The 14414-nt window shown below is 60.5% G+C and overlaps 5 protein-coding genes across 5 annotated transcripts; 4 read left to right on the plus strand and 1 right to left on the minus strand.

Moving 5' to 3' along the window:
- The first annotated feature begins 37 nt into the window (after positions 1-37).
- On the plus strand, positions 38-3394 carry BDZ90DRAFT_183484 (hypothetical protein). The gene is made up of 4 exons (XM_025503794.1): positions 38-1970; positions 2067-2270; positions 2343-2952; positions 3176-3394. The coding sequence occupies exons 1-4, from the start codon at positions 74-76 to the stop codon at positions 3276-3278; spliced, it is 2814 nt and encodes a 937-aa protein (XP_025361611.1). The 5' UTR covers positions 38-73; the 3' UTR covers positions 3279-3394.
- Positions 3395-4168: 774 nt separating this feature from the next.
- BDZ90DRAFT_183442 (hypothetical protein) lies at positions 4169-5126 on the minus strand. The gene has a single exon (XM_025503793.1). The coding sequence runs from the start codon at positions 4862-4864 to the stop codon at positions 4226-4228; it is 639 nt and encodes a 212-aa protein (XP_025361612.1). The 5' UTR covers positions 4865-5126; the 3' UTR covers positions 4169-4225.
- Positions 5127-5869: 743 nt separating this feature from the next.
- On the plus strand, positions 5870-7688 carry BDZ90DRAFT_220983 (sugar transporter STL1; the record flags this gene model as incomplete). Its single annotated transcript, XM_025504454.1, has 3 exons — positions 5870-5899; positions 5977-6571; positions 6655-7688. 3 exons carry the CDS (start codon positions 5870-5872, stop codon positions 7686-7688), a joined length of 1659 nt encoding a protein of 552 aa, XP_025361613.1.
- A 329-nt stretch (positions 7689-8017) lies between these two features.
- On the plus strand, positions 8018-10390 carry BDZ90DRAFT_279939 (hypothetical protein; the record flags this gene model as incomplete). Its single annotated transcript, XM_025509226.1, has 3 exons — positions 8018-9220; positions 9302-9994; positions 10087-10390. Exons 1-3 carry the CDS (start codon positions 8352-8354, stop codon positions 10388-10390), a joined length of 1866 nt encoding a protein of 621 aa, XP_025361614.1. The 5' UTR covers positions 8018-8351.
- Positions 10391-10975: 585 nt separating this feature from the next.
- BDZ90DRAFT_279940 (ARM repeat-containing protein) lies at positions 10976-14367 on the plus strand (the record flags this gene model as incomplete). Its single annotated transcript, XM_025509227.1, has 3 exons — positions 10976-11577; positions 11645-12717; positions 12792-14367. The coding sequence occupies exons 1-3, from the start codon at positions 11002-11004 to the stop codon at positions 14365-14367; spliced, it is 3225 nt and encodes a 1074-aa protein (XP_025361615.1). The 5' UTR covers positions 10976-11001.
- Between the last annotated feature and the right edge of the window lie 47 nt (positions 14368-14414).

Here is a 14414-nt window from a genome sequence, read left to right on the forward strand (position 1 = left end):
GGAGGCGTGGCTTGACTGAGCGCAAGCCAATTTCACACTTTCTTCCTTTGCATCAACACCTCGATCCCATGTCATGACCACAACGATGGCCATGCCCGCAGAGGCAGCCACAACCAACGAGCAGCAAGCTGGTCCTTCACAGCCAGCAAAGAAGACTGCGGCGGCCAAGAAGCGCAAAAACCCATCGGCAGCAGCGGCAGATGCGCCCGCACAGCCCAACACCTTGTTGTTCGGAGGGCATATCGGCACCACATCATCTCATCCACCTCCTCCCGGATGGCTAGGCGCAGGAGGCGGCCATCGTCGCACTCTACCGGAGAGCATCTTGCCATTCAAGCTTCCCACTCGCTCACACGGGCAACCCATCGCCCCAGCCGCCAACGATGACCAAGACTCTTCCTCCTCCTCCTCCTCAGACTCGGACGACTCGGACGACAGCGACCCCGAATCCTCAGCCCGTCGCAAACGTCGTCGAGCCACATCAGCTGCGCATCGCAGCGGTATGCTCCTTAACCAATCACTCCGTCAATCCCGCCTCTTCTACATGGCCTCCCTCCTCCCTCCTCACTCTCACCGTACCAAAGCCGGCCTGCAATTCCCCAACAGCATACCAGAGGAACAGCTCCACGGCATGGTGCCGGCGCAGAAGGGGACGTACAATGTCGTGCCCCTCGGCAAGGTGCAGCTGGAGATTGACCCGCACCTGTTTGCCAATACGCGCATCTTCGAGATGACCAAGGCCAGCCTAGCGCCGCCCGGTGCATCAGGCTCCCCTCCTGTCGCCGGGTCCGGTGGTAGACCTACGCCTCAGGGATCGCCAAAGGAGAAAGGAGCCAAGAAGACTGGACCAAAGGGTGGGAGGAAGAGTGGCGAGCCCAAAGCGCCCAAGGTGTCGAAGAAGGACGCAAAGGCTCAGCAGCAGCAACGGCAGGCAGAGCAGCCAGCTCCATCAGGCATGCCACCCCATATGAGGCCCACCGCGAATGCTTCAGGCTCAGGATCCGGTTCCGGCCCTTCTTCGCCTCTTACAAGCCCACCACCAGCAGATTCTTCCCCACGACCCCCACCCCCTCAGGGCTCTACCTCCTCCTCGTCGAGCAACACTCCTCAACCTCCCACCGCTAAGCAGATTGATCCCAACCTCGTCAATCGCGTCAATGCCAAGGCAGCCAACGATCCGGGACTTCGCGCCCTTCTGCACGTCGCGGCAAAGGGACAGGCTAGTCCTGAGCAACTGAGGGAGTTGGGGCTGGTGATCGCCAAGGTGACGAAGGAGATGGAGGTGGAGGGGTTCAAGGTGCAGACGGGAATGGCGAGGAGTCCGCCTCAAAGTCAGCAAGGGTCTAAACCACCCCCGCCGCTGCCGAAGCCGGGGGGAAGTAAGGAGGGGGAGGATGGGTTGGGGAGCGGGAAAGGCAAGGCCAAAAGCAAAGGGAAGGGGAAGGATAAGGCGATCAAGGAGGAGCAACAGGGAGGGCCAGAGAGTGGGCCGTCGTCCGCCACAGCCACCGAATCTGCGCCAGTAACGAAGCCTTCGAAGCCAAAGAAGGCAAAGGCAGCGGCTGAGACTAGCGAAGGTGCGGCCATCAACACGGCAGCAGCACCTTCTTCAGCTTCATCAGGCGCCGCTGATCGCACGCCAGCAGAGGCAAGCGCTACCACTTCTTCCAACAGCACCAAGACTACGGCAAAATCTGCACGTCCCGCTCCTTCCACCTCATCCTCCATTCGACCACTCGCCGTAACTCCCACGCCTCCACCTCCCAAACCCAACCGACCACCCATCCTCATCGTAGAGTTCCGCGAATCCCTTTCCCATCGATACTACCTACCTGTGCATTCCGCCCTCGTCACACGGACGCTACGCCGGCAGACTCCCTACGCCTCGACTGGGGTGCGAGAGATGATCAGCGGTTTGGGCGATGATGCGGAAGAGATGGATGGAGGAGAGGAGATCGAGGAGGATGGGAGCGTGAGGGAGAGAGGAGGGATAGTGGACGTCGTGGAGACGGAGATGAAGTTTATGGCTCCAGTGAGGGGAAGCGATGCTGCGCAAGCTGGAGCAGGCGTGGGGGAGAAGGGCACAAGAGGGTTCCCCGTGACGATCAGATTCACGGCCGTCGCCCCCTCCAAGGATGAATTTAGGCGCGGGCAGGGTCAGCAGCAAGAGCAACAGCATCAGACCTTGGCGGCTCTGTGGGAGGCTGTGGGGAGGGTACCGGGGGTGACTACAATTGGAGGGGAGGAAGAGGAGAGCAAAGGGCTCAACCATCAGGAGGAGGTGAAAGTAAAAGAAGAGGGCAATGATGCTGCTGCCAAGGCAGATCTTTCGGAGCCGCCACCAATCACCCAGGCATCATCAGAGAGCCGCAGCATGGACGTCGATCGTCCTACCGCTGGCGAGGCGGAAAAGGACGACTTATCTCGAGCCGAGGGCGACGAACAAGAAGAAGCACAACGCCGTGCCCTTGAGCTCAAGGCGAGGCACGAAGCAGAGATCCAGCGCCAGCGCGAGGTAGCACGCAAAGAGGCCGACGACCTTGTACGCCGGGAGAAAGAGCACGTCGCCACCCTCGAGCGCGCCCTTAGTGCAGCCCTTTCACACCTTCCTGCGCCCCTCGCTCTCGACTGGTCAAAGCCCCTCCCTCCAGGTCTCGAGCCCCACCTCACGGACAATTTCGCCCCTCAACTTGGGTCGAGCGTCCAATTCGGTATAGCGGGGCAGGTGGACGGGAGGAGGAAGAACACCAGCATCAATGCGAGTGCGAGCGTTCCGCAGCTACTCGGGGCGGACGAGGATCTCGAAGTCGATGGGGATATGACGATAGCTTCCGCCTCTTCATTCAGTCAAGACGTCTCTCATCCGCCCATCCCTACCGGTCTCACCCGTTCCGGCAAGCCGAAACGTCGCCCTCGCCCTGTGGCGACGCACAATGCCGACGGCTCCTTGAAGCGATGCTCTGCGTGCGGGACGTCTACTACACCGATGTGGCGACGTGGTCCGCTCGGGGTGGGGACCCTTTGCAATGCTTGTGGGGCGCGATGGAGGGCGGGAAGGGGGGGTGATTGGGAGGCTTCGGCGAGGGCTGGTGCGAAAGGGGTGGGAGGAGGAGGAGGAGGAGGAGGAGGAGGAGGAAGCGATGTACCGCCTAGCCAGGAGGTGGGCGGGGAGAAGGAGGGAGATGACGAGCAGATGGAGGGTCAGCCTGGTGTGGTGGGAGCTGAGGAAGCGGAGCAGGGTTGGAGCAGACGATGAGCGCCACTCTCATCCTTGCTAATCTATGTCACTTTGACCATCTACATTCGGGACGTCGCTACGACACTCTGATGCAGGCAGGTACGGTGACCGGCGAAGCTAGGAGTCTCGGATCCCTGGCGGACTGATTCGACCCCGTGGGGAACGAAAATGTCGATGTACACGACCGTGACGCGACGCTTGCTTCTCCTTGCGTGGGTTCCTGTACCTTGACGACCCGGACGCGCCGATTGGCCCTTCTCACCGCTCACCACCTAGCGCGACGTGACGTAGTAGCATCGATCGATCACTACCCGTGGCTTGGCTACGCTGCAAGCCTTGAATCGCCTTACCCTTGCCCGCGTCCCGTACCGCAGGCTGCCTCTTGTTGACGACCGCCTACGTCGGCCTCCTGATCGGACCTGCCAGCCGGAGAGTTCGTCCTCGTCCCGGCGCTCACGATCATGCCCGCGATCGGGGTTGAGGTTGGCTTGGCTTGGCTTGACTTCCGACATGGCAGGAGCAAGCAAGCACAGCAAGCAAGCTCGATCCCTTACCGTAGCTTCGTGAGCACATGTTGACCTTCCACCCAGAGCTTGTCGACCTTCTACGCAGAGCCTCAAACGCAGGCGTAGCGGTCGGCGCGCGCACAACGTAGCTTGGCAGCTTGAGCATACCCACATCTCGAGACGATGCTTACTGACATCCCACAGACGACGCTTACTGAGCGCTCGGCGGGACCGGCGACATCCTTCCCACGGCCGTTGCTTAACCTCACTCAACTTCTCTCTTCGTAGCTTCACGCCACGCCACGCCACGACACGCCATGCCGCGGCCGCGGGCACGCCACAACCCCGCTCGTCGGCATCGACATTCGATCTGGTAAGGTGTCGGAGTCGCGGCTCAATCGGCCGCGGACCCCCGGCCCGCTTGCCTCACACCCAGCTCACCTCCTGCTTCATGGTATTATTCATTCCAATATGGCTGAGACTACACACGACTAGCGCGATTGAAGTGTCCGCTTTCTTTGTTTTCCCACGCTTGCATTGCGTTGGCGCCTCTTGGCCGATGGGTGCTCGCGAGCCTGCCGAATCGCCGTTGACTAGCTGCCGTTGTGGACCTCCTATCTGCTCCTTCTTGCTCTCGATTGGTCGCCGTGATGACAAAAAGGCAGTGCCAGGGGGATTGAGGTAGTGAGTGAGCCAGCGGCGAGGAGGGTCGTGAGACGAGCCACCCCCTCACGTCTCGCTCCCGCTCCCCGTGGGGAAATAGCCCCGCGCCGCTTCGCCGCTCGCCGCTCTGACCGCTCTGTAACCTCTGCTCTGGTTCTGCCCTACCTCCAGGAACGAGATGAGCTCGCCCGGTCCCAGCCTGCCTGAGCTGACTGCCAGATTTCGATTCGGAATTGCAGCCCACACGCGCTCTTCGTCGTCGTCTCTCTCCCCCATCACCCGACCCCGCCCTGCGTGCTGTGCTGCAATGCGACCCACTCGACATTGAGCGTCGAGCGTCTCTTTCTTGGCAGCAACGACGCTCTCGCCGCACAAAGACGACATCGACGATGCTACTGACTGACTCGATCGCGCGTGGCTTGCGGCCTCTAATCCTTCTTTTTTCCTTCTTGCGCATACGTCAGCACTACTGAATTGCGTTGAAGCGGCGATCAAGGAGCGACAACACGGGTGCAGGGCAACCAAGGTGCGGTGAACGAAGAGCAAGTGAGTGGTGAGTGCCGCGGAATCCAAAATGGGTCGGCGGCAGTGTCTTAGCGCGAGTCATCGTCGTGCGGCACTGGAGGAGAGAATGCAAGCCGGACCTTGGCACCCAATGAAGACGAGGGCGGAGGGCTGAGTGTAAGGATCGGCAAAACAAGACCAGAGGAGCGCCGGCTTTACGACAGTCAGTCTCGCGCTCGCTCGCGCCCGCTCCGCATCGAAAAGAAGCAGCTTGCAGGCGCAGGGACGAAGGAGATGGCGCTCGTTTGTAGTCGTCTGATGCTCGCGAGCCCACCCCCGGATCCAGTTTAGCGCGGTCGGTGCCCCGCGCTTGCCCTCGCTATCTCCCTCACCCACGCTCTCGCCCGTGTGTCTGTCTCGTCGCTACTCTTGTTGCGGCGGCGGATCGCCCGTCTCATCGCCGGTTGCCCTCTCGTAGCTCAGCCGGTCCATCAAAGTTGAGGACGGCGACACCGGCACATTAGACGAGAGACGAGAGGGGTGAACACCACGGAGGAGGGGAGGGGCAGCGCTGCCGCCACGGCCGCTGCAGTCAAGAACACCGAAGGGAGGAGCCGCCCGCCCGCTTTTGATCCGGAGGCAAAAGAGGGGTGAAAGAGTGGGTCAGCTGTGCCTACTTAAGAGCCGCCCGTATCGGACAATGAGGTAGTTGCTTTGCCCCCACATTGCTCCCTTTCCCCACGCTTTGCCGTCTTACGTGTCGTGACAACCCGTCCGTCCGTCGTCGTCTCCTCTAGATCGATAGACGCAGCAGCGTGTAGCATCCCTTTCTCAGTACTATCCTCCTCGTCCCACCCTCTCGCCACCTTACAAAACCAACGCCGAGATGGGATACAAGAACACTGGTAGCGATGGCTACCCGACCTTCTTTGGTCTTTCTGGCGTGCCTCTGAGCCGCATGATCGGATTTGCTGCGGGTGCCGGTTTCGTGAGTGCGAGTGGCGTGATGGCCCAGAGATAGCATAGAGTGGCGCTGACCGTGATAACGCCTCGTCCCCCTGCCAGCTCCTCTTTGGTTATGATCAAGGTGTCATGGGAGGTCTACTGACGCTCCCTTCCTTCACCGAGACGTTCCCTTCGATCGACACGTCCGGACAAGACGGAACCTCGTACGCTTCTACCCTCCAAGGTGTGACCATCGGTCTCTACGAGATTGGCTGCTTCATGGGCGCCATCTCCTGCCTCTGGCTCGGTGACAGTCTCGGTCGTCGTCCTGTCATCTGGATCGGAACGATCATCATGATCGTTGGCGCCATCATTCAGTGCTCGTCCTTCTCTCTCGCCCAGCTCATCGTCGGCCGTATCGTCACCGGTGTCGGAAACGGCATGCACACGGCCACGATTCCCGTTTGGCAGTCAGAGTGCTCGCCCCCTCACAAGCGCGGTATGCTCATCATGATCGAGGGTGCTTTGATTACTGGCGGTATCTGCATGAGCTACTGGATCGACTTTGCCTTCTACTGGATCGACCCCTCGAGCCGTGACAGCAGCATTACTCGCCAGGACCTTGCTGGTCCCAACTTCCCTCACGCCTCGGCCGCTTGGCGTGTGCCCGTCGCCTTCCAGATCTTGCTCTGCATTCCCACCTTCATCACAATTTGTGAGTGCGAGAAGGCTAGGGGAGTAAGCGACGTGACGCGTAGTTTGCTGACCATTTGCCTGCTCCCCCACTCGCACGCGCAGGGATGCCCGAGTCGCCTCGTTGGCTCCTACTCCGCGGCCGTGACGATGATGCTCGAGCCGTCCTTGCCTCGCTCGACCGCTTGCCCGTGGACGACGCTCTCATCGACCTCAAGGTACAGGAGATCAAGGACTCCATCGCCGACGCTTCCGGCGTGGGCGTCATGGACCTCTTCAAGCAGGGCAAAGAGCGCAACTTCCACCGTACTGCGCTTGGGTTCGTCATTCAGATGTTCCAGCAGATCTCCGGTATCAACCTCATCACGTACTACGCCGCCACCATTTTCGAGAACAACATCGGCATGTCGCCACTCGTCTCGCGTATCGTTGCCGCAGCCAACGGAACGGAGTACTTTGCCGCGTCATGGATCGCCGTCTACACCATCGAGAAGTTTGGTCGTCGCAACCTGATGATCTACTCGGCTTTCGCAATGAGCTTCTGCATGGCCATCCTTGCCGGTACCACATCGCCGGCGGCGCTCAACCCCGTGGGAGGCGTTCCCGACGCCAAAGCCCAGAACAAGAGCCCCGCCTACGCGGCCACCGTCTTCCTGTTCTTGTTCAACACCTTCTTCGCCATTGGATGGCTCGGAATGACCTGGCTCTACCCTGCTGAGATCACTCCTCTTTCGATCAGAGCCGCCGCCAACGGAATCAGCACGTCCGCCAACTGGCTCTTCAACTTCATGGTCGTCCTGGTCACGCCCGTAGCCTTCGCGACCATCTACAATCGCACCTATATCATCTTCGCCGTGATTAACTTCGCCATGGCCATTGCAAGCTGGGCTATATTCCCAGAAACAGCGGGTCGCTCGTTAGAGGAGATGGATGGCATCTTTGCGCAGGCTTCGATTTTGAACCCTTACGACGTCGTCCGCATCGAGAAGAACACGCCGCGCCGATACGACACTTCGGGCAATTTGCTTGCTTACGACAATATGCTCTCCGAGGAGGGCAAGGTTCCCTCTCGCGGCGCCGAGAACGAGAAGAACGACGCCGTAGCTCACGAGACGGGGTCGGCGAGCTCCTCTCACTGATCGAGCGCGTGTTCAAGATACCCATCCTTCCGCCCTCGCGCAGAGCGGCATTTCTCTGATCTTCCGACTCGTTTATGTCTTGAGCTTGTCTCTATCCCTCTCTCTCCCCTCCTACCTCATGTACAACTCCTTGTCTACGAGTCGAAGAGCAATCTTGAACCTCGATGATCTCAATGAACGCGGCGAGAATTAAGAAGTCGGACGCGAAAGGCGAGTGGCTCGTGCACGCTAGCGAGCGGACTGCGTCGCGTGGCTTTTGAGCGCCCCAGCCGCCCAATCAGCTCCCGCGTAGGTGTTGTCGAGCTGGCCGGTCGCTCAGCCTTTCTCCTTTCCTTTCATCCGCCCCATCCTTGCAATCATCACCGGCAACATGAGGCGACGTGGACGATGGCGGCGTGGTACTCCCATTCTTCAGTTTTCAAGATGCTCACTTGAATAGCAGCGCAACCGCGTCTCCTCCAGACACGCCCATTGCTCCACAAATAAGTGCTTAGCACGAAATCCCACCACCCAACACCGGCTCCTCCTCCTCCTCCTCCTCCTCCTCCTCCTCTTCACCACCATCCCGATGCCCTTCGCGACGGCGACTGGTGGCTCCGCCAGAGCGAGCTATCCTGCAACTCTTGGGTCGGCGGAAGCCTTCTCCACGGCGGTCCGAGTCTGATGGGTGCGGGCATTTACCTTGGCATTGTCTTCAAAGATGGGTTGCTCGCAGAGTGGTACCTGGGCAGGACGGGTTGCATTCACTACCGCTTCGTGGAGCACTTCGTCGACGCGTTCCTCAAGCTCACGAGGAACCACTTTTACGACGCGGCTCGCCAAGGCGACTATGTGCTCATCTTCCCGCTGTACCACGACCTCTCGCCTGAGCGCCTTGACGCGGCGGCATGGCAGCAGCGAGCCACCCTCGAGAGCATCTGGGCGACCCTGCTCAACAGCTTCGAGGCCCGCGAGCAGAGATACAGGGGCAACACGGTGGACGTCAACGCGTCGTACCGGGCCTTCCGCCAGAAGTTCGGCCTGGTTGAGCTGGCGGGCGTGCAGGGCGGCAACAACACTCCGTGCTTCGAGGCTCCGGAGATGGAGAAGAGCAGCGAGGAGGTCTGCAAGGGGCACCGCGGCCACGTCCAGAACAAGGACCTGCTCGTGGACATCGGTCGCGAGAGGCAGTACAGGCAGAGGCTCCTTCCTGCCACCGCCAATGGCGACGCCCTCGGCCACCTGCGTCTCCTCATCCTGCACTTTGCTGCCGACCGCGCCTTCGTCATGACGCTCTCGGCGCTTCTCTTCAGCACTGGCCTCGAATGGCGCCACCCAAAGGACAACAAGAGGCAGCCAGCGTTCCTCGTCAACACCATTCTGGAGCGCAATGCCTACCGTGAGGCAGTCGAGGTCTTCAAGACGGGCGTATGGAGGTTTGTGCTGACAGACGGAGAGCCCAGCTCGCTCCCCTGCGTGCCCTTGCTACAGAGGCCCTTGTTCGACAACCTGCTTCTCGTGGCGATCGCCGACGGCATGGACAAGGAGGTGCCGTTCCACTAGTGGAAGAGTCCCTCGTCGCGCTCCACCTTGGACCTGTGGCACGTGTTCCTCAGCGCCCTCCCCCGCACCAGACTCAACGCCAGGGTCGAGGCACAGAAGGAGCTCATCCGCTGGAGCGAAGCGGACCGACCTCCTGCCGCAGAGTGGGCCAAGATGAGCAAGGCGCACCAGAGGGCGTGGGACGGCTTCTGTCTCATCAGCGGACAGGCCCACATCCGCTTCCATGACGTAGAGATCGTCTGCCTGCGCCCGGCCGACGAGCGAGGACCAGTCGGAGATGCCTTTCGCGCTCGCGCGGGGATGGTGAGGGCGTACGAGTGCAAGCCCAACATCCTCCACGCAGCCTGCCCCATCAAGTTCGGAAATCGTGGGAGCGGCAAGAATCCTGCGGTCGAGCTCGGCAAGAAGCACGTCGCCGCCGAGCCACACTGGACGGCCACGGTCTTGCCCATCGGCGCCACCTCCTTCACCAGCTGGCAACATCTAAGCTTCGAAAGCCAAGCAAACCACAAGACATCTACCTGGCGGCCCCTTCACGACGCCATCGACGCTTGGAAGGCCTTTGATCGTGCGTCTGGCATGCACGTCGACGCCGACCTCCCCAGCCTCTTCCGCGGCGAGAAGAAGGCGCTGCTTCCGTCAACGTTGCCCAAAGTCCTCATTGGGCGCAAGCTCACGAAGTGGACCGGAGGTGGAGCTTTCACATACGCTAAGTACGTCAAGGGGAAGCAGCAGCACTTCCGCATCATCTGCTCGGCAGAAGAGTGCGGGAGGCTGCTTGGGGGGCCGTGGCAGTATCCATTCGACTCGCAGCAAATTTATGTACGCCTCACGGGGGCCGGACTGGACTGAAGAGGCAGAGGGAGATGGGCATGCTGGTCAGCCCAGACGGGGATACGTGGTGGCCCAAGGATGACTTCGCGCCCGGCTCGGTCAACTCAGCTCGAGCTTTCGACTACAACAAGACGTTCAGGGCAGAGCACGAGAAGAAGTCGCGCGGCGAGCCGCTCTCGGACAGCGTCCGAGCCAAAAAGCTGCTCTCGCACGAGGCTGAGTCGGCCCGCGAGGCGAAGAATGTCACTGCGGAGGACGGCGGCAGCGGAGGAGAAGGGGATGCGGCAGATAAGGCTGGGGGTGTGGTGCCCGAGGGGCAGGCCTAGGACAGGTTCGCGGAGAGGTGCGCGGAAGAGTTCTACTTCAACGAAGTAGACATGCAGTGGCTGAGCTTACACCTCAAGGACGACTTTGTCATCGTCAACGCCGACGATCTGCAGCACTCCCTCGTCTTCCCGGGGGGACCAAACCCTCAAGGACGCATCGGCCTCATCTTCTCCTTCAACGCGCGCCTCTGCGTTGACCGCAGCGTCCACGACGGCGCTCAATGCTTCCATCAAGCAGTCAATTTCTCTCGCGATACCGTAGCTTCTATAACGAATATCTGGGAGTGCACAATCGAAACCGAAACGTCCTCATGATTCTATTGCGTGTGCTTCCTCTGCTACCCATGAGGTCTCTCTGCTGTGGTCTGACAGACTGCAATCCATGCTTCAATTGGACCACTATCCTATGCGTGACCCGTGATTGATTGTAGCGCCGTTGCCACCGTGTGGTCAATGCAACGATCGCAAACTCCTCACCGTAGGCGGACTCGCCCAACAACGTGGCCCAGTCCGCCTCAGCGCGTGCTTTCGCGATTTTGGATTGGTTGGTCTCGACGACTCGGCGGCGCTCCCCATTCTTCCCAACCAACACCACCATAATCCGCCTCGCCATGGAGCAGCAGCTGGCGGACTGCCTCTCCGGCACCATATCACCCGATGGCGCCGTACGAGCACAAGCAGAGCGCTCCCTCCTCTCCCTCCACGCCAATCCAGCATGTGGACTCGCTCTCTGTCACCTCGTCCTAGCGCAGGAGGCTCCCACCGACCTACGCCAAGGAGCGGCTCTGTCGTTGCGCAAGTGGATTCGCGAACGATGGTCTCCACTCAGCGAGAGCTTCATTGGCTTCGAGGACGGTAGACCAGTCCAATCCCAGGATAAGGCTCCCGTGCGACAGGCATTGCTGCAGACCTTGTCCCAGCCGGAGCGCAGATTGCGAACCGCAGCGGCCGCTTCACTCAGCATCGTCTCCTCGTCCGACTGGCCGGACGAGTTTCCTGAGCTCCTGCCTACCATCCAGTCCCTGCTTCACGTCGAGGGTACGGTAGACGAGACGACCAAGAATCGCGTACATGGAGCCCTCGTCTTCCTCACCGAGTTCTGGAGCGCCGAGATGGATGAGAGGCAGATCTTGGGGGGAACAAAGGACATGCTGCCCTTGATTGAGGCCGTGCTAGCAAATGCAGAAGTGAGATCGCGATGTCATGACCGCATGGCCGCAACCGCTAACATTTACTCCTCGCCCGCCCGCACAGTTCTCGCCATCATTACGCGCCCGCTGCGTCTCGATCTTCCGTCAACTCCTCTCTTCCCTCTACATGGTCCGAGACGTCTACCCAGACGCGGCCAAGTCAATAGCTAGCGATGTCCTTCCACGATGGCTGGCAGCTCTCGATGGGCTCACCGGTCACGACCTCGCCGCGCAACTCTGCAGCGAGACTATACCCGTAGACGACCGGCTGGGCCAGATGACCCTCGTGAACGAGGTGTGGCGAACTCTCAAGATTGCGGGGCATTTCCGAGCGCAATTCAAGGGCAGGCAGGTCGAGCTCGTGCAAAGAGCAATTGAGATCCTCGGCCAGCTCGAACAGCCTTTCTCCGTCTACTACCTTGCACCAGACGCAGAGCCGCTCGACGGCAGCTCGTCCCCGGACGAGTCCAGCCTCGCTACCCTTCCCAACCTCCTCTGCAGTCTCGTTGACTTTTGCGCCGAGTCAATACGCGGTGATCGTGCGCGTAGTCTACTGATAACCGAGCAAGGACCGACGGAAACTCTGCGGGCTATAATTGGGCGCCTCGTGGGCTTTGCGCGGGTGACCAACGAGGAGGAAGAGGAGTGGTCGTCAGACGCGAATGCGTTCGTGATGGCTAGCGACGAGGATGGAGTAGAGTACGGACTGCGAGTCGCCTGCGCGGATCTGGTACAGGACCTTCTCGATGCGTACCCTCGCCCGACCCTCGAGTGTCTGGGAAGCAGCGTCAACCAAGCCGCCTCTGCTCAAGGATGGAAAGATACAGAAGCCGCCCTCGCAGTGCTAGGCGGGGTGGGCGAAGAAGTGCGGGACATTCTCTCTAGCTCGAACTCTCCTTCACCACTCGACCTGGAAAGCGTCTTCAACGCAGCCGTCCTTCCCAATGTGCAACGACGTTCCCACCCTCTCCTCACCGGTCGCGCCTACATCTTCGCCTCGCAGTACGCGTCTGCACTACCCGCGGAAATGGCTCAGCAGTTCGTCGATGCGGCCGTGCAGGCATTGGAGGCTGAGGACATGGGAAGCGCAGAGGAGACGCTGATCATCAAGTTGAGCGCGGTGAGGTGTATCAAGAAGTGATTTCGCTCGCGTCGCAGCGTGGCTACGGAGGAGACCCTTGCTGACCCACATCCTCGCACTTCGAGCACAGCTTCTACCGACAACTTCCCTCATCACTCCTCTCTCCCTTCACCAACCGCATCATCGCCCAGCTCGGTCCACTCCTCTCCCAGACAACGGAGGACACCCTCATTCTCGTCCTCGAAACGATCCACTGCGTCGTAGGCGAGGACGATAGCGGCGACTCTTCTACCGCCGCATCGCACGTCAGCCCCTCAACCTTCGCCGACATCACCCGCGCGGGGCTGCACACTTGGACGACAAGGCCAAGCGATTATATCCTCGTATCGGTCGTTTCGGACCTCATCGAGTCGCTTGCGAAACACAAGGCGCCGGGCGTGGCGAAGGAAGTAGTGCAGGCTGCGCTGCCGATGCTGAGCGGGGCAATCAGCTCGGCCGCTGCCCAAGACGGCGCAGTCGCAGCGTCGGTGGAAGAACAGCAGCTCCCACTCCTCGAGTCGGCCATTGGGCTGGCAGAGGCGCTCCTCAAGGGCGCACCAGCAGAGGTGGTCACCGAGACTGGCTGTGTGGCCCAACTTTGCGGCCCTATTCTTACAGCCTTGCAAGGGAGCGAAGATCGAGACGTTCTCCAAAATGGGATTGGAGCTCTCACGCAGCTCGTGCGCAAGGCCCCCTCCCACGTAGAAGCATGGCAAGGCTCAGGGCAAAGCGCCGTGGACCACTTCCTTTCCCTCCTCTCCCGCCTGCTCATCCTCGACTCCGAGTCCGGTGGCCTGAAAGTAGGAGACTTCACCATTGCCCTCCTGCGCAAGATGCCGAGCTCGATTCTCAGCGTCCTCCCTGCGCTACTGGAGGCAATGATCCGCAGACTGGCAACGGCGAAGACTGCCACCTTTGCTCAGTCGTTGATCCTGCCGTTTGCGTTCCTGATGAGGGACCAGTGCGGGACAGTGCTCGATCTATTGGAGGGGATGCGCGTACCTACAGAGGAAGGCGGAGAGGTGAGCGGATTGCAGGTTCTGGCAAGCAAGTGGGCAGAGAACGGCGAGACGATCCAAGGGTACTGGGCACAACGTCTCTCCACCGTTGCCCTCACACGCTTGCTCGAGAGCGGGCGTCCCTCATTGCAGACAACGATGGTGCAAGGCGAGCCGATCCCGGACGACTCGAACCTCATTCGTACGCGCTCACGGGCCAAGGCTAGGCCGCAGCGCTTCACGAGTGTCCCGCTAGGCGTCAAGGCATTGAAGATGTTGCTGGCCGATTGGGAGCATGCCACGCGTGGTCCGCCGGGTACGTTCCCACGGGAGAGAGACGAGGAGGCAGAGGCGGCTGATACGGACGACGAGGATGATGAGTGGGACGATGAGCCCTCATCCTCTGGCAATGCAAAGAAGACGCAGGAGGACCTCTTCCTTTCCGACCTGCTCGACTCTAACCTGGACGACCTGGCCGCAGGGCTGGATGAGGACGATGATGATGGAGATGATCTGAGGGACGACGAGGTGTACAATATGGATATGAAGGCGTACCTGCAGGACTACTTTGGGAGGTTGGCCCAAAGTCCTCAGGCGGGCATTTGGGGTCAGGGGTTGGGGAGGGAGGAGCAGGAGAGGTTGGGGGCGATCTTGGCGGGAGGGAGGTGAGAGGGAGCGAGGGCTCAAGGGGTCGGGGTACGGGTCAGTATATATCT

Source organism: Jaminaea rosea (genome assembly GCF_003144245.1).
Source record: "Jaminaea rosea strain MCA 5214 unplaced genomic scaffold BDZ90scaffold_8, whole genome shotgun sequence".
Classification (NCBI taxonomy): Eukaryota; Fungi; Basidiomycota; class Exobasidiomycetes; order Microstromatales; genus Jaminaea; species Jaminaea rosea.